The sequence below is a fragment of the Lissotriton vulgaris genome, chromosome 11, assembly GCF_964263255.1.
Source record: "Lissotriton vulgaris chromosome 11, aLisVul1.2, whole genome shotgun sequence".
Taxonomy (NCBI): Eukaryota; Metazoa; Chordata; class Amphibia; order Caudata; family Salamandridae; genus Lissotriton; species Lissotriton vulgaris.
In genome coordinates, this window is record NC_141699.1 from 1,008,321,204 (window position 1) to 1,008,343,594 (window position 22,391).

The window sequence follows — 22,391 nt, forward strand, 5'->3', positions numbered from 1 at the left end:
GTGCCAAATTAAATAGCTCAACCCTCATCTTTTAGAGGCAATATATATTGGCTTTGCCAATGTTTGTTTCACTTTATTGTAGGAAATTCCTACCACCCCTATTGCCTAGTGAGATCATAGCTAAAATGGTTAAAACTACAAGCCTCTGGTTGTGTTCTACCTGTAACAGTTGTTTTTTTTTCAGGTGATATCACACACATCCTCTTTTTGATAGCTAAGGATTATTCATGTTAAATGTTGTTGTTTGTGTAAGTGCATTTAGCTGTGATATCACCAGAGAAACAGTTGCATTAATGCAATCCTCCATATTATAACCATTGGAGTGGCCAATAGGCTCCGTAATATTCAAAGCTGCAGAGGGGGCTGCTTGGCTGACAATTGTCACTGCATAACCATGTATCTCACACTCCCATTTGAAAGGGATATGTGACTCTGTTGCGATGTAACTTTTTCAAAAATGTGTGTCTACAGCTCTTTCCTATATAGGAGCACAATTGGGTTAGTCTTGCTGGATATGGGGATGCTGTTCCAGATCACGAGAAGGCATGTTATGTAATTTTTGTCCTTTTTGATCTTTTATATGCTTTTTCATCCTGAGTGTGATGGGGTCCTGGCTGTTGCTGGGCCAAAAGCCATTTTTTTTACCTGGTCCACTTGTCATCTAATTTTCAAGGTTGTTCAGGCTGACAAGGAGAGCATTTGGAGTACCCCCAGAGTGTAGATGATTTGGTCTTGTTTCTTTAGGTCTTGGATGAGACATGCTGTGGCTTGTCAGATGTGCTGGGGGGCAGTGTGGGTGTTGCCACCATCCAGATGAGATAGTATGAGGGGGTGAATGTGAGTGCTGGAGTAACTTTCTTGGGAGGATTGGTTTCACTTTCTTTTGTAAAGTGGGCTGGTATCAGGCCGTCTTGGATTTGTTGGTGATGAGTTCCTTGAGTGAATGGTTGATGTCGAGGATGAATCCAGGAGCTGAAGTGTTTGGTGAAAGTTGGGATTCCGAAGGGTCAAGGCTCATGTTGCTCAGAAATGTTTGGATTGGTGGCTTCTTTTTGTTCATGCCAAATAAGAGGAATTCTGTTTGGGTGGTGTTGAGCCTCAGGTAGGTAAGGAACATCCAGGCTTTGGTGCAGGCAGAGTTTGAGGTGTTGGATGTCTATGGTGACGAAAAGTTAAAAAAGTGATCTGTGTCATGCGTGCATTGGTGAATTTTTATGCTTTTTTCAATTAGCAGAGTCGCCTGTGGCTCCACATAAAAGATGAAAATGACATGGGACAAGTTCGAACCTACGGGAAGTCTGCAGATCATAGGGAGCTTCAGGAATCTGGAGGTACCTATGTAAATGAACTCGTGAAATTTGAATAGGTAGGTGCAAAATCAGTGAAGAACATTGCCTGTGGATCATATTGGAGATATCAGGATGTAGATGAGGACGAGATGGTTGATTGTGTCAAATGTAGCTGAAAGATCCAACAATATAAGGAGGCTGGGCGCATCATTTTCTGTGGTTAGAGGGTATTCACTTTAATATGTGAGGTTGCCGTCTCTGTACCACAGTATGATCTAAAATCAGATGGATAGACATGAATGAGGTGGGTGGCACTGATGTGACTGTGGTGTTGTGTTTAGACTCCTTCACTGCTTTAGAGTCTGTCACTGGGCATCTATTTTGACCTGAATGTTACATGGACAGAATCATCTCCCATAATGAAGTTGGGTTTTATTTTGTGGGTGGCAACTGCTTGCTTGGAGCTAAACTTAGAGGAATATCTAATTTAAAATATCAACTAATCTATCATTTCACTGATATAATTTTTACATGCAGGAGTAAAAAGCAGAAAAACCTGTGCGTATTAGCAAACCTGTGAATGAATCAAGATGCTTCATAGCACAGCTTGAGATGAACCACATGGCTGAGTGATATTAATTACTATATCCTGACATAGAAAAACAGTTCATGTAGAATCCATCATTGTCCTGTGCGACATGCGACTGGATACCCTCATGGGTGATTAGTGAGCTATACAAATAGACATAACATTTCATATCAGTAAAAGACTCGGAAATGTTTCCCAATTGCCTTTTATATGTGAGTTTTATACACTGCTTTTCTTCGCCGTATATGAAGACATATTGAGCCTGATTACGATGCCAGTTGGACCGACTTCCGTAGTCCTGTCGGACACGGTCCGACCACCGAGGTCTTGTCGGAAGCAGTCGATCCGACCGCCGAAATATGATTCATGCCTCCCATACTTCGACCGGCTGCTGAAAGACTGCCCACTCCGACAGCCTTTCTCTGACCGCCAAAATGTTGGTTTGAGAAAAACATAATCTAATGGGCGGCACAGGGATCTCCGGCGTCATATGCATTACTACATGTGTTTATGACGACCCGACCATGGCGGTCAGATCACCTGCCTTGAGTCATCGGAAACAAAGGATTTGGGGTGCATACTCACCAAATTCACCTTCTCCCTGACAGTCTCCTATGTGGATCCCTTTCTCCAGGTCCCCCCCACACTGCAACAGCTGAACCCCGAAGACTACGACCCCGTGGGTGCCGAAACGCAGGTAAGTCCATAGGTGTCCGGTATCCCCATTTACTGGACTTTGCACATATCACCACACTCCAGCAATGGGGTACATGGTGCACAAGGCATACCCCTACATATGCCATGCATGTGTGTACATATCACATATTTCCTGTGATTTTGCATGCACTTGCAGAAACATATTCTGGGGTATGTGCACCGCCGTAGGTGAGACCTCTGCAGCAGAAGTGGTTGCAGCGTAATACAGCGGGGGGAACTTTCCCGACTTTGGCAATCGGAATCGGATTACGGCCACGGCATTCGGATGGATGGTCTGATCGGCATCATAATAAGGCACAATATGTTGACATTTTGAAAATACTTCTTTCTTCACTTCTCATCGACAATTCGCTGAATGAATCAATCTCACTTACTTAGGTGACAGAAGCGTCCATACAATCCGGGGTCGCAGAGACAGGCTCCATAAAGTCTGTGGCAGTAGCCATTGTTGGCACAGTTGCATCTCTTGTTGCAGCTCCTCCCAAAGAATCCTTTTGGGCAACCTATTCAATACATAGATACGAAGTTATGGGTACTATTCAAACAAAGTGAGTTCATTTTGTGCTCACTGGCTCTCACTGTGAATGACCCATTAAGTGGCCCCCTGCTCAAACACCTATTATTGCAAGGCTCACAATTACAAGTTCGTTTGATTTACAACACCCTGTAATTTCGGGATGCAGTAAAGCCCAATCTACAGTGTTAAATGTTGTTACAAATTACTGCAAGGTAACAGGAAAAAAATGCTGGGAAAAGTCTGGGTGTGGTAAGCACAACAATCCAGATGTTGCTCCCACTGGGATGGGCAAAACTCATAATAGGTGTTATTTATTGACCATGATGAATACCAATACCCACTGTATAGATATTTCCTGGGTCTATAATAAATAAGGTATCCCCCGCTGGATGTCTCCTAATGATGGCCTCGCTGTGTAAATGGTTCATACATTGATCACACTCCTGGTGTTTCCTGCATGCCATGTTTATAATTTCAGATTGGTGGCATTTCAAATTCAGGTTTGACGTAAATAAGAAGACATAAGTGACACCCTTTAGAGCAGCAGTTCTTAACCTGGCTTCCACAGACCACTGGGGGTCTATGAGGCCTTCTTAGGGGGTCATGACAGTTTAGAAAATGACATGATATTAGCAGATCAAAACGGCATGTATAAATGAAAAAAGTCCCTTAAACGTGAAGCAGTTTGAAATTGGAGACTAACAGTTAAGATGGTATCTGCATCTTGATAGGAGGGGCCAGCACAAGTACAGCAAACAGAATCTAGTACAGCCAATTAGTGGGCTCATTTGAAGCATCGGTTTGCACGACAAAAAGAGAGCATGTATTAGCAGCAAAAAAGGCAAGGTGAGATGCTAATTTTACATAATGCTGCATTCCACTTCATCTTTTAGAAATAAAACTACATTTTGAACAGTTGCAGTCTTCCGATAAAATTAAAATTCCAATGATTGCATATTTTGTGTTTGTGAATTAAATTAAAAAAAATATGATTTTGTGTATTTATTTCATACATACTTGTTTCTGTATTTTTGTGCATTGTTTTGAGGTTTAAATCCCAGAAACTGCTTAGGAATGGGTCTCAAGCTTCCGGCAATGATTCAGTGGGGGCCCACAAAAGTCAACAGGTTAAGACCCGCTGTGTTAGAGTGTCATTAGCCGAATTTGAAATTGGCTCAGATTTAACTGAATCGGTTTGTAGAGAAAGATATGATTAGTTTAGTGCTTGGAACCTGTTTTTTGGGGTGATAAGGGCCTCCCCCTAGAATGACATGGATGAATTGGGCTGGAGAGTGAAGTAATTGATCTATCTTCCATTGCAGGACAAAAATGCTGGGGTGCTGAACATTAGGTTACAACGCCAGAACACCACCAACAAACACTCCCTCAAAAAACATCTCTTGCTTCCTTCTATTACCCCCAAATACATAAACATTGCATTCTGTACCCCTAAATCTACAAAGAATAGGCAAAACGTGGTATCCATTCCTGTCACCCCAATCCTAGAAAAAACAGCCCTTCCCCCGCATCCACCGAGATAATGCATGGTGTCCTGTCCAGCCACGGCCTGTGGAGGGAGCTTCGGTGGGGCGGAGAGGCGGGGTGGGGGTGCTAAAAACTGGAGTATGGATAATTGAAGGTAAGTAAACAATTTAATAAATAAAACGAAGTTCGTAGCGCACCCAGCATCGCGCTACGAAATTCGTTTTATTAATTAAATTGTTTACTTACCTTCAATTATCCATACTCCAGTTGTTAGCACCCCCCACCCTGCCCCCCGCCCCGCCTCTCCGCCCCACCAAAACTCTCTCCACAGGCCGTGGCTGGCCCTGTCACAATCTGTCTCTGAAAAAATTACCAGTCTTTATTATCTGCCCCCTGAACCCCCATAGCTAAAGTTTTGTCCAATCCAAAATTGATGTATTAAACTATTCTTCCCTTCAAAATTAGCACAAGGTAATCACCCCCTTCCCCAAACAAACACTGATAGTTGGTGCTCAGAGATCCCTCTCCTTAAATAGACTCCCACACACTTCTTGACATCCTCCTAAAATAGTCTTTGATTTTTGTTCAGTGACCTTTCCCAACCTCAAAATAACCTTGTACCTTTGGTCAAACTGACCCTTATAATTGGCATACTACCATACCCACACCCAAAACAGGCTCCATTATCTATTGCCCTGCCACTTACTCCAAACCAGACCCACTGGCATCCAATGCCCACAAAACAGATCCACATAATTGGCAACCTAGATTCCGCAGACAGACTCGATATCAGACCATAGTGTCACACAATGAGCTTCTCGAAAAACATTCCAATACCTGGGGTTTTGCATCCACTACCCCCAAAGTAGATAAACCCATAAGTGGCCAGTGCTGTCCCTCACCTCTGAAACAGAACTTCAATCTCTATGGTCTTTACTCCCTTACCTCCTTTAACAGATCATAGCAATATTCACAGGGGACTCTCTACTCACCCCAACACAACAATATTGTGGAGATTCCCCTGTGAATAGGTCACTCGGAAACTACATACAACCCAAGATGGAGCTGAGCAGAAGAGAGATGTACAGAACATGGTGGAAGAGTAAGAGATGATGGAGGAGAAGGGAGATGGAGTGGAGACCAATGCCACCATAGAGGAGGCGCCCAACTGGTTTACCAAGCACATTTGGCTGGTCCTTGTAAAAGGAAGCGTAGGTCCCCTGCATTGTCCTTCCATCCTCATGACTTGTGTGGTGTGTCAAATGGTAAGCAGGCAGCACTGTGCAGCACAAGAGAAATGAATAGCTTATTGCTGGCACAAGTCTTCATTTATTGAGCCAAACAGCAGTATCGTTAGGTCACAAAAGGACCCTCATCCACAGGAAATGTTATAATGGAATTTTTCTTAAAGAGCTTTTTTAACAAATCTCAAAACTATCATAGCCTGGAAGGTGTGCATGTAGGACATGCACAGTGAGTAGGTCATTTATTTATTTTTGTCATGGATATAAACAAAGCAAATCTAGGAATTAACATAGGTTGTCCAATTGAAAAAAGAGCCTTACTACACATGCTCTATTAGAGTATCCCTTGCTCTCATTGCTATCCAAAATATTCCCAGTATTTATTTCTGCCCTCCATTAAAAGCAAGGAAATAGTACCAGAAAAAAGCACATCTTACCATCCTGACAAAACTGTCCACTTATTCCTGGTGGACAGCGGCATTTCCCAGTCACAGGATCACAAGTTCCTCCATTTTGGCACTCGCAAATGCTCAAGCAGTCCTGTCCATATGCTCCAGTGGGACATGCTGCAAAATAATAACAAATGATTTGGCCTAAATGTATCTGTGGTATAATGTAAACATTATATATCAAATGTAATGTTTTTAGCCTCAAAACCATGGTTGGATAGCACCAGGCTTGACATTGGTATCTACAACATCTAAGACAAGGTTACAACAATGTTATGCCACTGCAAAGGTTTTGCTTGAACTGGTTGCAGAAATATCACAGCTATAGAGAAGCATGAGAAGTCCACCCATGTGTCAGGTGAGAAAGTAGAAGTATAATTCTGATTTATTTTGTGTCATTCTACATCATCAAATGTCCACTGGTGGCCCCACCTTCTCAAAGAAATTAGTTTTCTCGAAAGATTTACTGCTGTGCGTTACTTTAAGCACTGTGTTGTCATTCAGCACATTTTCTAAGCCATCTGTCATAATCATCTCTTTCTACCAAACGTTTGTCAGAATCCAATACATTGAGCCCAGCACAGACCATTTTGTATGGATCTAAGTGACACGTAACTGCGCAAAATTGTAATGGTGACTGCGAAGAACATAGAATCAATATTAGTGAATATGTACCAGCACAAAGGGTGCTTACAACTGTGAAATGCCCCCTAGGAGACTAGATTCTCCGCAGTTGTTAGAGTGGTTGGGAGAGTGCATAGTTAGCTCCATCTCCCATGAACATTTTCTGTTGTAATATATCTCTAGGTGGAACATCCTGAAGAAGAACATGACAAAGAGGTCAAACCATCCCACGAAGATCAGCAGGTGCCCGGGAGGACGAATGGGACAAATTGAGGGAACATGAAGGGTGGTGCAAGTGGGGTGAGGGGTCAAGGAGGAGGCATGCTGGACCATCTTAAGAAGCTGTGTGTGTGCATGGGCCCACTGGTGGGACCCACTTGAAATCTTTGAGAGACGGCTTGCAGGCTCAAAGCAAGGTAAACGGTGCCCTTCTGCCTAGTGGTGTCAATCCCTCATTACCCATAGTAGATCCTAGCAACAGCGGGTACTCACACCTACTTCTGCTTTCCCTCATTTCTTTTAAAACTATAGGTAGTTACACACACAGATTCCCTAGTCAGCAAAAATATGGGAAGAGTAGTGAGCTGCAAAGCCCTGGGTTAGCAAGTGCTCTTAGAGGTTAGTTGCCATATCAAAGATGCCTGCTTATTCTGATAAACATGTGTTTCAAGTTCAGATTTTCCTTAATTTGTCTTTCTAACAGCTGGAGTTGCTTACATATCAAAAAAAGCTACAACCGTTTTTTAGATTCTTGGGCTTTTGGAAAATATAATAGCCTATAATAATCTTTGTTTCTGCTGCCTCATTTCACCTTTAAGGGTGGTACAATCTGTTTATTATTTCTCCATGTTGGAAGGTGGATTATTAGAAGGGGTAAGTATGCACCTAGCCACTAGCAATAAGAAAATATAAGGTTGAGTCAAGGTCCCAATACATTAGCCCCTGGTTCAACCCTTGGTAGGTGGCTGCGAGCAAGCAGGCGCAGCTCAAGAGACAGGTATGTGAAGCATTTAAAACACCAATGCATTAAATAAGTAAGACACAACACACAGTAAAAATCCCACACCAATTTATATAAATAGGAAATATTTGTATCTTTAAAATGACACCAAAACAATAAATATTCAATATAGGGAATCAGAGATATGAATTTTTAAAAGTTAAACACTTTATAGTGCTTAAAAACATATAGTGCCAACTTGGGACATCTGGTCGCACTTAACCAGGACAAAGTCAAAGTTTGAGGCTGACCGCGATGGAGCCCTCTTCAGATATCCTATGCGGGAGGCCCTGGTCAAAATGTTACCTTCACACTTAGAAACCTTTCTGGAGGATTTTCTCTCGACTGTGAGCAAGGTACTTCCACAGGCCGGATTTGCAGAGGATTAACTGGCTTGGCTCACCATGACCCCCCGGTTAACTCCTAAAAATCTTGAGCTACGGAGCTTTCAGCAAGATGAACCTGAAATCCAGGCCGGGTCGCGACTGAAGATAGGCGGTTGACTTTTGACGTCGGGTCGCTCCACTTATGGAGCTTTTGCCAAAACGTGCTCCAAACTTCTCCAAACATTTGGAACTTCTTCCTGACGTTCCTCTTGAGGGTTTAAAGTGTTTGTAACACAAATCCAAGGGTCTAGAAGCTCTGAGATGGCCCTTGGAAATTTGGGACTACAATTCCCACAATGCACCTGGCCAAATCCTTAAAAGTCCACTGGACGTACTCCAGGCTGGGGACATCTTGAGGGAGATGGTGCAGGGAAGCTCTGTTAACCTGTTGCTTTCAGGGAGGGTACGTCTCAATCCTTTTTAAGCAATGCAAAAGTCCTAAGGGCTGTAGTTCCAAATATGCAACAAGAGTAGTCCTTCAGATTGCAATCCTTTGGGGTTCCAGCAGGGCAGTCCTTCTTCTCCTTGTAGTTTCAGGCAGCAGATTCTAGTTGCTATGAAGCACTCACATATTTAGTTAATGATCTGGGGCAACAAGCAGGGTTAACCCCTGTCCAATGAGGTGCAGGGTGTCACCCAAAAGCATGACAACTTCCTCCAAAGTGTGGCATATTCTTGTCCCACAAAGCACTGCACTTTGAAATTCAAGATGGGGGTTTCCTCTCCAGGAGAGTAAGACCTGGCTACACCAACCTACTGGTGTTGCTCAGTTCCATTACCACTCCCCATCCAGAGCTTCTGCAAGTTATATTCCTGTGCGTGCCATCTGGATGGGGCACATGAAGAGGGGGTAGGCCTGGCTGGGATTCCTTCCTGTCCTGCTCTCTTTGAAGAACAGTTTCGTTTACCCAGCCGTCATGCTGGCCTGTTCTCTGCAGCTGCAGAGTCACTAATCGGATAACCTCTGATCTATGCAGGCCACTTATCACCTCATCAAAGCAGCTTGGCTAAGCCTGTTAAGGTCGACCAATCAGGAGAGGTGGCTTCAATGCTGCAGAAAAGAAAGATCTATAACTTCTTTTTTGTATTAGTTATGATACATTCAACAGTGGCAAGCTGTTGGATTTGTCATTACCAAACTTTCAATTCTTTGATTGCCATTTTTAGCTCCTAGCTATATCTATACTTAAATAGCATATTCCAATGTTAGCCTATCGAGCTTCACTAAGGGCATATGAAACATATTTTATAATGCCCCTGCTTATAGTTACATGGCACTCCACCCCTGAGGCACCTAAAGGAGCCCTTGGGGTTGACTTAAATGCAAAAATAAGGTTGATTACCACTTTGGAAGTACCTTTAACTCCAAATTTGAATTTACATATAATTTACTTTTTAAGGGCAGTCTGTTAAAAATGCCAGCAGGCAACACAGCAGTGCACTCTCCAGTACTGGGCCTCTAACCCGCTTTCCCTATTATATACTAGGGACTTATAGGTAGTCGGAATCCCCCCTTTTCCTTATTATATACTAGGGACTCGCTGGGGTCAGTTAATGCCAATTGAAATTATACCTGATTACCATATTCCTTTTTCCTCAGAGCACAGGCCTTGGGCCTGGTTAGCAGAGCCCAGGTCGCAGTCAGAGCCATTTACCACCAGTATCAGTAAAAAAATGACCAGGGCAAAAAGGATGACTTTCTCACACTCCATGACACATGTTTGAAAAAGTTTGGGATAACTCTGGATCACTTAACTGTTATGTTCCCTGGTCATTTGTTTCTAACTTTTGCCAATAATTGACTACCATTTTTGTCCTTTTACCGGTTAAATATCAAGGTGTGTCAGAAATATAAACACTGATTGAGTAAATACCACAACAATTAAGAAAGCTGGAGGGTGTACAAAAGATGAGAGCAAAAATGAAAGTTGTTGTGTGTAACCAGTAAAAAACAAAAATATTTATTTTTTAATTGAAAACATTAAAAAAACAAAAATGCAATGTTGGTAATGCGATGCGTAGATTGAGACTTTACCAGTTTTTGCAGGATAGACCAGAAGGCAGATTGGAAGCTGCAGGCAAGAAGGGCTCTAGGAGAGTGCATATAATGTGCTTAGCTGTTCTGCCAAAGATTTTGAACTTTGTGACAAAAGGCTCAGATTTGGAAAAGCCACCATGATAAAGCCTCTGAGGTCACCTCTTCATTGGCTAGGATTGATATCTTGTCTTGTCCAAAATGTTCAGTACCTCAGTTTTCTTAATAGGAAAAGTCTCCAAATGTTCATAACTGGTTCCCTAAGCCCCAGTAAATGGTTTCCATTTGATGACTCTCCCCATAATTCCCATATAGTTACACAGCAAAATGCCCTGTTTAAATGTGTAACCATTCCCCCCTCACACACAAACACAAGCAGATGAAAACAACCTACCTACCCACGCCCTTTATTTGATCACCAATGTGACAGAACATAGACACTGCAGAGAATTAGGCATGCTTTCTGTCAGATCTGCACAATCGAAGTCACTGGGCTTAACTTTGACTACTAAACATAGACTTGGGAAGACCCCTTCTTTCCTAGGATCTCACCCAGGAGGAGCAGGATTCCAGTGAAGAGATGCTTCCTCGAAGACTTTCATTACAATGGCCATGAGGTAGTGTGTCCATTTTGCCATTGTGTCAATCCTTTGCACACACAAGAGTGAGATAGAAGAACATAGTGAATGACCAGTACAGGCCTAGTGTCACTAGAGGAGAGCTGTAAAAATGTGCAACTGTCAAATCTGTCTAGTTACCTTGAATAGAGTCTGTTAGTCTAGTTCCTGGGGCAAGCATCACTTTCAACCTATGAGATGGCAGGGATGCACCCACACATTTCCTGGGCCTTCATATACATATTCCAGGCCCTTTCAGTTAACTTGGTGCTGGAGGAACCCCACTTCCAGTGGCAACGTATCAACAGCAGTGCCAGGAACAAGGTCGAAAACACCTAGTATTGTCCTCACTCACCACATCAGGGAGCTCTGTACTTGAAAGACACAGTCATATATGGGTCCAGTATCACAGGAGCAGTCTCAGGAGGATTGAAAGCTCCATAAAGACAATGATACAGCACATACACCTGCGTGCCTGCTCTAAAAAGGATCAACCCAGGCACATCATCTCATGCCTCCTGTGAGAAGTTGTGGCCCAGTCCATATATCAATGAACTGGACAGCACATTGGGGGCCAATGATCCTCCTAACGGCAATGCTGGCTCCCCAAACATGGATAAAGTTTCCTGTCACTAGGCAGCTAGGAGTTTCTCCAAGTGCTATCAAGGCTGAGCAGTACAATCCTCTGTTGTAGATATTCCTCATCAATCCTCCACCCCCTCTGGTGAGACTGTTATTCAAGGTCGTTGACTTTATCGTGCGAAAGCCTTTCCCCAGACACTTGGCTGAAGTTTAAGGCTTTCAGTGTTCGATTGCAGCCCAGTGAGTGGTGCATCCAGGTAGTGACAGAGAGCAGTCTGCTTGATCTAGCTTTCTTGATGACTGTCATGCAGATGGCACACATAGTACCTCCATGTCAGAAGTGCTGACTTCATTTTCAGACATAAGGGTCCTTTCCTGTACGAGCATGCAACATCTGGTCGACTGGTTTCCTGAATGCAGGTCAAGTATGACTCCTTTCTCTCACTCTCTTTGATGATCTTACACCCCTAATTATACTGTTAGCACCATTATAGTGGTTATAAACAGTAGCCTTGTTGCTTATGCTCATGGAAGACAACTCTGTATGTGACAAATCATTACTGAGGAAGCAATCTGCTGGCAGACAGACAGCCACTCTTCTGTAAGTCATGACATCCTATCTATTCATTGGTGACCAGTGCAAATGGGCAGTCATGATCTGTGTTGTGCACTCTATATTTGGTAGTTACTGTGCCAGGCACATTAACCTTTTCACCACAAGTGTCTCACAGTTTTGTTTTCACTTTTTGGCAAAAATCTAACAACGTGAAAGTACATTTTTGATAAGTGCAGCGGAGATAGCTTTTAAAAAGTGAACTTTGGCTGCCTAAAGTAAACTGGAAATAAAACCAGTTCTGCTGACTGCCTACCCTCCAGTGAACCTAAATAGCATCCTAATTATGCATAAAGTCCTGGCCTGATAGAGAGGAGTACAACTACTTCTGATTCAGAAAGGGTGTTTGGTGTCAACAAACCACTTTGCAGGGGGGATACATCTGGGTGGGTATAGACACAGATGAAGACACAAAGAGCTGCCACAAAAACCTTAGCTATCAAGTGGAAATCCAAAATTGGGACGGACATTACAGAAGCCCTTTCGGTCCCAGTGCCTTCTCAGATGTGTGACTCTGTATGCAGCTTGAGATAAAACTGTTCCATTCCAGGGAGATGGTTTTCCCTCATTTACATAGGGATGGGCTGAACATTGTGTGGCTCAGCTGCAGCCACTACTTGAGTGGTACAACACTGATGCTCACAATGGGCAAAGACAGAGCACCTAGAAGTATGCAACAAATGAAAATCAACCAATTCACAACCTCTTTGGCAGGTGGGGGCACACAAATGGATGGTGGTAGAGGACTATGGGACCCTCAGGGCCCAAAGGGGGTCCAGATCCTCGCAACCATTGAGGCTTCAAGTACAACAGTATAGGCAAAGATCGAAGCCATTGCATTGGATGTCAACTTGCTTTGGGTGGATGTCTGCAAGGTAGCTGAGAGGTCCGTCATAACAGAACAACAAGTGTCCAAATTACAAGTGGAAATTATGGCACTGAAGGCCACTGTGGCTGCCCTTGAGAGACTGAAGATATGAGAAGAGGACGCAGAGGGTCAATCACACAGAAGTAATTTAAGATTTGTGGCATTCCCTGAAAAGGCTGAAGACGATGCATTGGCGCTGTTCCTGGACGGTTGGATAAGGATGCAGAATCTGGGCTTGAACCTGTCACAGGTGTTTCTAGTGGAGCAGGCCCACAGATCGTTGGCCCTGTTGCTGCCGGAGGGCACTCTGAGGACTATTATCACAAAATTCCTCAAATACAGAGACCGAGATGCCATTTTAAAGGAGGTACGATAGAAGGATGAAAATCCGATCATACGCATATTACCAGACTATACACAAACTGTTCCGCATATTCCAGTTCATGGTTTCAAGGTTAAATGGGGTCCCAACACTGTAATTCAAGTTTCCAAAAAATGTATGGTTCCAATATAGTATTTGGATTTGTTTCTGCAGCCGCAATAGTTTTCTCTGTCCACAGGATTGTCTACCACTGCTAGTCACAGCAGGGAAATGTTCAGTGGTGCACTTGAGCAATTGGTCTACTTCAGTGGTTCTCAACCTTTTGACTTCATTACTGAAAGCTGGGGACCACGAACTAAGCATTGTCGATGATTGGAACACAAAACAATACTCAAAAATACCAAAAAAGCTTTCATCAAACAAATAAACAAATGATTACACATTTTATTTATCATATAAATATATATATTTTTTATTTTAATCGAAAGGTTGGAACATTTCTAAATTGAATCTAGGCCACTCATGGTCCATACTATATTCTGTTTGATGCACCTGCACTGCTCCCACGAATAAATCTGAGGATATTAATTTAATTTCTAGCCTCCAATTTCAAATTCCTTCACATTTACAGTAAGTTTTAAAATGTTTAGTTGTACATTTAGCTTCTTTATTTATATATATATTTTTAATCGGTTAATACTATTTAATTTTCTAAGTAGTTTTGGACCCCCTTAGGAGGCTTTGCAGACTGCCATGTGTCCAAGGATCACAGGTTGGGAACCACTGGTCTACTTGTTATCTTTCAGACAGGCAAGCAGATCCCTCTCTTGCAGTGTCCAGTGCATCTTCCATAAATAGATGGCCAAGCAGGCTTCCCTGGCAGGACCCTGAACCTGATATGTTATTGGGGTGAGCAAGATACTAGCAGTACTAATCCTGTGACCAGTAAAACTGCTATTCAAATCCAATGAGACAAAATATGCAAATTCTGACACATCTGGAAATTGGTGCTGAAAGCATCAGAGTTGCATGAAATGTATTGCAAGGAAAACTCAGAATTGGAGGTCTTCGAACCCAGTACGAACAAAATAGCACAACATTGATATGTATTGGTTAAGACAAATGTACCCTCCTAGCTCCCCATTGTAGTACTCATGTCATTGGAAATTCTGCAGTGAAGCGATAAGTTGTGTCACTATACCATTAAAATACTATTTCAACCAAAGTTGAAAGAAAACGGAGCAGAAATAACAATATTAGTTGCGCAATACAACTAGCATACCATCTCAATGCTAGGTTGTAAGAATGTTTCCCCTGAATAGTGATTTCTAGCTTCAAAGATTCTGTTACATTCCCAGTCAAGCAAATACAGGGGCATATTTACAAGCTCCGACCTTCACGACAACATCACTTTTCAGGATGTTGTAGTGGCGATAGGGGATTTGCCTTATTTACAAGGCAACGTTAAGCCACTTAACGTGGCTTAATGCGTCCTTGTAAATATGGAACCCTTTCACGCTATACTTCAAAGGGGAGGGCAATGGGTGTTGCGGTAGGCATTCCACCGCAACACCAATGGATTTGATGTTGCCCCCTATTTACAAGGTAGGCGTAAATAGGAGTCAGCACCACAATTAAGACCAGGGAAACCTGGTCTTAAATTGGCAAAACGAGAAGAAATGCTTAATTTCTCCTCATTTTTGCAATTTTCATGTGTGCTGCATTGTACAAGTCGCATAGAAATAGTAAAACACCATTGATTGTTTATCTGCAGGAAGATGTTCCTTCCTGCACAAACAATTTAAAAAAATACATTTTGCAAATTCTACGTGTGCAGCATTAAGCAGCCCACATAAAAGTTACAAAACAGCATTTAAAGATTGTTCATATGCAGGAAAGGAGACTTTCCTGCGTATAAACAATCTTCCCCTCGACGCAGACAGCCTTGTACTATGGTGCAAGGGTGCCTGGCTTGGATCTAGGGTGCTAAATTTAGCACCGGCGCAGCTGGAAACACAGGGCTGCACCAAATTGTTGTAAATATGGTGCAGCCCTGCGTTTTTGAAGCAACGGAGCACGACGTTAAGCCAATGAGGCTAACGCCGCGCTTCGCCACTTCATTGTAAATATGGCCCTCAGTTTGTTGGTTTTACACCTTAAAATAATTATTTACAAAAAAATATTTGTAATTACATTTTCCAACAATAAAAATACAGTACGCTAATAACTCAGGTTAGATTGTGTTCCATAACCACATTAAGGCATGTCCATAAAATAAATGATTCATAATACCAGAGAAGAAATTCAAATAGTGTGTTATATTAATTCATTTTGACCCTTCACACATTTAAATATATTAGTGATAATAATAAGCATGTTTACTTTCGTTGCAGAGTATTCCGGTCCACCCTGGAGTGCAGAGGCAGCCCGTCTTTTCTCTGTTGCATTCACCTCCATTTGTACAGTTGTGGCAGCTTAAGCTGCAATCATTTCCAAAGGTACCATCGAAGCAGACTGCAACAAAAATATTAAGATGTATTACATTAAGAAATGTCACTTTTTTCTTCTAGGATCTAATGTTCGCAAACCTGGGAAATGTATTCTATAATTTACATTTCTAGTAATTAGCCCCAATTTTTAAGCATATGCTGAGAATTCATTTAGATGGTGCAATGTATACCAATAGAAACAGTGCTCATGTGTGACGACTCGTTTCAGCAAAGGTAACAAATGAACCCAAACATTTATTACGTGAATAGATATCCCAAAGGAAAGGAACTGAGTGAGTGAAGGAACAACTCAATGAGAACACTTATGTTGCACGTTCCATGCAGTTAACTCTTAGGAACTGCTCTACCTGCTCCCTGAAAATGTATAAGCCCTAAAAAAGACGGGGCTGATGCACAAAGGTACTTTTTAAGTCAGCGGAAGTCCATCTTCAATGTTTAAAGTTGTGGCTTTAAAAGAAGGACAACTGACCATTTTCACATGATGCATGTGATTAAAGATCTAGGAGGGTCGAAACTCATAGGCAATAAACTCTCTTCTAATAAATGAAATCTTTAATGCTACTTAGGACCTAGTTTCCATAGGCCTAGCCCGCGCGTCATTTATTTTTTTCGCAGCAAGAAGAAGTCTGACTCTGGCAATTTTGTTATTTTTGCTGTCTGCGTACCTGTCTGTGCACGAGGCACTCCAGAGGCAAGTTGGAGTATATATATATTCACTGAAAAAAACATAGGTTTCACACCAGTTATAGTTAGCTCGAAATTTTACTGACATAAAACCATTGAAATTCCCACGTTATAGTTAGTTGGACTCACTATAACTTGCGTGCCTGCAATGCACTGCTGATGACGTCACATATTACATCACTCATGACATGGTCAGTGACATCACTCATGACATCACTGATGACACCATCCAGTGAATGTGTGTCTTTCTGAAAAACATATATGTTTTATATATGTATTTGTAAAGGACGATGGAAGACTAAATTGTTAAATTAGTGTGTAAATGGATGTTTGTTAATATAAGAATTGATTGGTTAACTGCCGTATTAAGTGTATCTTAGTGAATACATATATTAGCAAGTAAATTTTAAATATTGAAATGTATGTATCAGTGTTTCACTTTGTGTATAAGTGGCTGTATGGGTTGGTGACTGACTCACTGTTTGTATGTGTTTTGAAGACAGCATATGTAGAAAACTGTATGGATGGATGAGTGTGTATATGTGTATGTTAGTGAGTAAACGACTGTCTTACTATTGTCTTTTTCAGTAACAACATATGTTTTAATCTAGTATATGTGAGTATTGATTTATATAAGTGAGTATATGTGAGAGTGAGAGATTGTAAGAGTTCCTGTTTAAATAAGTATGTGTTTCTATAAGTGATTCTTTAAGAGAGTAAGTATGTGTAAGTTTTCTTAAAAGTAAAGTGGTAGTGTGTGTATTGCTGTATATGCAAATAAATGGATGTTCAATATTTTTTTGCATGTGTGAATATGTGTGTGAGTAACTTTTGGATGACTGTCGAAGTGTAACAGGATGTATAGGTGTATCACTACATATAATGAGTGAGTATATGTATGAGTGACTATATAGAACTGTTGGTGAATGAGTGGATGTGTATATAGATGGTGGAATTACTGAATTGTTTGTTGTAACTGGTATGGGTATCTCCATTTTTTTGAAAATGTTAAATACTATTTTTGAATATGTGTTTCAAGGCTTACATTACACTGAAAGGAGGTCTCTCACTCTGTCACAAGGATGGTGTCATCAGTGATGTCATGAGTGATGTCACTGACCATGTCATGAGTAATGTAATATGTGACGTCATCAGCAGTGCATTGCAGGCGCGCAAGTTATAGTGAGTCCAACTAACTATAACGTGGGAATTTCAATGGTTTTATGTCAGTAAAAGTTCCAGCTAACTATAACTGGTGTGAAACCTATGTTTTTTTCAGTGAATTTAATAGGTTTTTCAAATGCTAATTCCTAACTATAACTGGTGTGAAACCTATGGTTTTTTCAGTGAATTTCATAGGTTTTTTAAATGCTAATTCCTTTCTATATCGAGTTTCTAACCTATGTTTTTTTTTACAATTTGCTGTTTTGTGTAAGTATTAATTTTTAAGTTATTATTTTTTTTTTATAATTTTTTCTTGGGGCGCTCTGGGTGCGCGCTCCGGTAAGCTCTCCGGAAAGCGCACCCAGAGCGCTACTTTCGTTCGTTAAAAAAATATGAATGAAAAGGTAATAATAATGCAAAACATTTCGTACCATACAAATAAAAGCAGTTTTTTTAATAAGGAATTGAAAATGAGTTTGCATTTCCGTAAAACTATGAAGACGTCACTTCGGCGCGCAACGTAAGCCTCCCCGGAAGCGCCTACGTTCGCGCCGTGTATGCGCCCCGGAAGCGCCTAAGTTCGCGCCGCGTATGCGCCCCGGAAGCGCCTACGTTTGCGCCGCGTATGCACCCCGGAAGCGCCTACGTTCGCGCCGCTTGTGCGCACCCGGAAGCGCTCCGGTGTGCGCAGCGTCAGCGCGTCAAGTCATGTGACCTTAAAATAACACTTTTCATTGGTTGCTTACATTTTTTTTTTACAAAGAATGAAATCCCCACCCATTTCCTTCACTTCTTCTTTCACTTTTGTGACTGAAAGACCTGTTTTTTGCTCCTGGATCTTTCTTGGTTTACCATGGCTGCCAGAGAATCCAGCAGTGATGAAGAACCTGAATTCATCAATAAAGAGCCTCCTCAACCAAAGGTGAAGGAACATTTTATTTGGAAATTTTTTAAAATACCACCTAACCAAAAAAAGGTGAATGCTCCAAAAGTGGAGTGCAGGATCTGCAAACAAGTCCTGTCACGGGGTGACCCAAAAAAAAAAATACTCATGTGGGAACTTTATGATGATCCGGCATGTGGAGAGGAAGCACCCCCAGAATTTTGCCCGGGAAAGTGTCAGGGCTCTGGCACAAGAAGTTCCCAGTGATGGGGCCTCTACATCCACCGGAGGAGCAACTACTTCTGGGAGGGGGCAATCGCAGGAGCTTGTGCCAAATATTCAACCTGCTTTTAACCATGGTGTCCTGAGATGCAGATACTGCAATCAACTCCTTACCTTTGGGGAGCAAAGTGTCCAGCTCATGGTTCGAGCATTGGAGAACCATCACTGCCCTTTCCACCCCTATTTTTTTTTGTTTTTTTTGCTCCTGTTGAGCAGTTTCCATTCCCTGTTTTTGTTCTTGTTTTGAAAAAAGAAGAAAACAAAAAGTTCTTTTCAGAACTACCTCCAATTCGCATCAAAGAGCTATATTCTTTAAAAAATGAAAAAGAGTAAGTGAAATGGAGTGCATTGATAATGGAAAGGAAAATGAGTAAGAAAGAACAGAAAGGTATGAGAGGAGAAAGGAAGTGAAGTAGGTGGACTGAAAGAAGGTGAGTGTTGGGAAGGAAAGTAAGGAGAAGAAGAGTGAATATGGGGAAAGTTGATATTCAAAGAAAATGTTGAAAAGGAGCGGGGGTGTGGAAGAGTAAGAAAAGATGCATTGCTGGAGTTGAAGGCTGAAGGCCTCATTTATGAAGCCATGCGTCACCTTAACACCACCAGAGCGTCACTTTTTGTGACGCATCAGTCCAGTAAAAAATGCACCTTACTTATTCATATTTACAAAGTGGCGCATCTAGGTAGATGCGTCACTTTGTAAGCCCCTGCGCCACATTATTCCTACGTCAGGTGTAATGTATGGAAAAGGGATGTATTGACGCAAGAAAGGGTCGTAGAGGTGACGCAGTGAAATCTATGAGATATCACTGCGTCACTTTTATGACGCTGTTGCGTCCAAATCTTACGCCTGTTTCACAGCAGGCGTGCAGGCCCTTTCACATGGGGCTTGCCCCATGTGAAAGGATACATTGCTGGAGTTGCTTCATTTTTGAGACACACTCCAGCAATGCATCACTTTTGCGCTAACAGATACGTCTAAAATATTGACGTATCTGTAAGAACTTCCAACATAATACGTCATAAAATTAATATGACGCATGAGTAGAAGACTAAAGGACTCATTTATGAGGCCATGCGTCACTTTAACACCACCAGAGCATTATGAGACCTCCTCCAGCACGGTCGCTCCCCCCATGCTCCCTGATCCCAGCTCCTGCTGACGATCTGACCGAGACTACAGAGCTGTAACTGCATTTATTTAATTAATTCCGCCTTGCGGTGTGTTTATTTGTTTATTTATTTCCGTTCCGCCTCGCGCTGCACTTATTTAATTAATTGTGCCTTGTGGTGTGTTTATTCATTTTCGTTCCGCCTCGCGCTGCACTTATTTAATTAATTGTGCCTTGTGGTGTGCTTATTCATTTTCGTTCCGCCTCGCGCTGCACTTATTTAATTAATTCTGCCTTGCGGTGTGTTTCATTTATTTATTTCAGCCTCGCGCTGTGTTGGTTTAAGAAATTTTGCCTTTAGCCCCCGGTGCCCTGTGACCCTCCATCTTGTTGTGTGTCCCCTGGCCCGCCCCTCCTCCCTGCTACCGCCTCCCAGCTGCTGCCCCTCCCACCCACGAACAGAGTGCTCCCTACCTCCTCTGACGCGCTGTGATCACCTGGACCTCCTCCAGCACGGTCGCTCCCCCCATGCTCCCTGATCCCAGCTCCTGCTGACGATCTGACCGAGACTACAGAGCTGTAACTGCATTTATTTAATTAATTCCGCCTTGCGGTGTGTTTATTTGTTTATTTATTTCCGTTCCGCCTCGCGCTGCACTTATTTAATTAATTGTGCCTTGTGGTGTGTTTATTCATTTTCGTTCCGCCTCGCGCTGCACTTATTTAATTAATTGTGCCTTGTGGTGTGCTTATTCATTTTCGTTCCGCCTCGCGCTGCACTTATTTAATTAATTCTGCCTTGCGGTGTGTTTCATTTATTTATTTCAGCCTCGCGCTGTGTTGGTTTAAGAAATTTTGCCTCTAGCCCCCGGTGCCCTGTGACCCTCCATCTTGTTGTGTGTCCCCTGGCCCGCCCCTCCTCCCTGCTACCGCCTCCCAGCTGCTGCCCCTCCCACGCTCCGCCCCCTCCACCATCCATTTATGGCCAATGCCCCCACGCGCAGCGTCCACGCGCTTCGGACACGCCGAAGGTGCGCCAAAGGTAAGCCCGTCTACGCCCGTCCGCGCCTGGACCGCGCCCAGCGCTAGACCCCCTGCCCCTCGCGCTGCCCAGCCCCCCCGCGTTACCTATGATGCCGCCACCCTCCTAGCCCTTAACCCTGGCCGCTCCCCCAACTGCGTCCAAGCCGCTCCTGGACGCACCCATGGACCGTTCTCCTGCCTCTCCTGCAAATTTAGCGGCACCGACAACATCTCCGCTGCGACCACAACACAGATTCCCGACCCCAACCACCTAGAATGCTTCCTTCTCAACACCCGCTCGGTCCACAGGCACGCCATTGACCTTTGGAACCTACTAGACACCATCTCTCCTGACGTCGCCTTCCTAACGGAAACATGGATGAACGCTTCCTCCGCCCCTGACATCGCCATCGCTATCCCTGAAGACTATAAGATCACTCGCAAGGACCGCACCGACCATACAGGAGGAGGAATCGCTATCGTCCATAAGAAATCCATCCGCATCACCACCAGCTCCGACGCCAACCTCGCTAACTCCGAACACCTTCACTTCCAGATCCACATCGACCCCACGACCACACTCAGAGGCACCCTCCTCTACAGACCACCAGGACCACGCGCAAAATTCAGTGAAGACATCACGGACTTCATCACCCCACACGCGCTCCCCTCCAAAGACTACATCCTTCTGGGAGACCTCAACTTCCACCTTGAAAAGAGCAACGACCGCAACACTGCCACCCTCGTGGACAACCTCTCCAACCTCGGACTTAAACAACTGGTCACCTCCCCCACACACATCGCAGGTCACACTCTCGACCCCATCTTCACCTCCAGCAACCATGTCTCCTTCAGCCACACTACAGATCTCCTCTGGACTGACCACAGCTGCGTTCACTTCACCTACAACAAGCCGAAACCCATCATCCACCTCCAACCAACTCTACAAAGAAACTGGAACAAAATCACCACAGAGCAGATCTCCACATCACTCCTTCAAACCTCCCCAGCCCTCTCTTCTAATGCCAACGAAGCCGCCTCCAACCTCACCCTTTGGTTATCCAACACCGCCGACACATTAGCACCACTGAAAAAACGTCAACACAAACTTGGCATCAAGAAGGCTTCATGGTTCAACGACGACCTCAAGAAATCCAAGAAACTGTGCCGCTCCCTTGAAAAGGCCTGGAAAAAAGACCCATCCACCAGCAACAAGGACGCCTTCAAAAGCGCCATCCGTACTCACCACCAACTGATCCGAAAAGCCAAGAAAACAGCATTCAAAGATCGACTTGACAACAACGCCCACAACAGCAAGGAACTTTTCAACATCGTCAAGGAATTTTCCAACCCCTCGGCCAACTCCAACGACATCACCCCCTCTCAAACCCTCTGCGAT

General features: G+C 43.2%; 1 protein-coding gene across 1 annotated transcript in view; it reads right to left on the bottom strand.

Annotated features, from left to right (window-relative positions):
* The window catches only part of LOC147683929 (uncharacterized), an 879,194-nt gene that overhangs the window by 194,357 nt on the left and 662,446 nt on the right, over positions 1-22,391 (bottom strand). Inside the window, 3 exon segments of the mRNA XM_086942580.1 lie at positions 2,970-3,098; positions 6,279-6,407; positions 15,720-15,851. Of these exon segments, the coding sequence (XP_086798706.1) occupies positions 2,970-3,098; positions 6,279-6,407; positions 15,720-15,851 (390 nt within the window).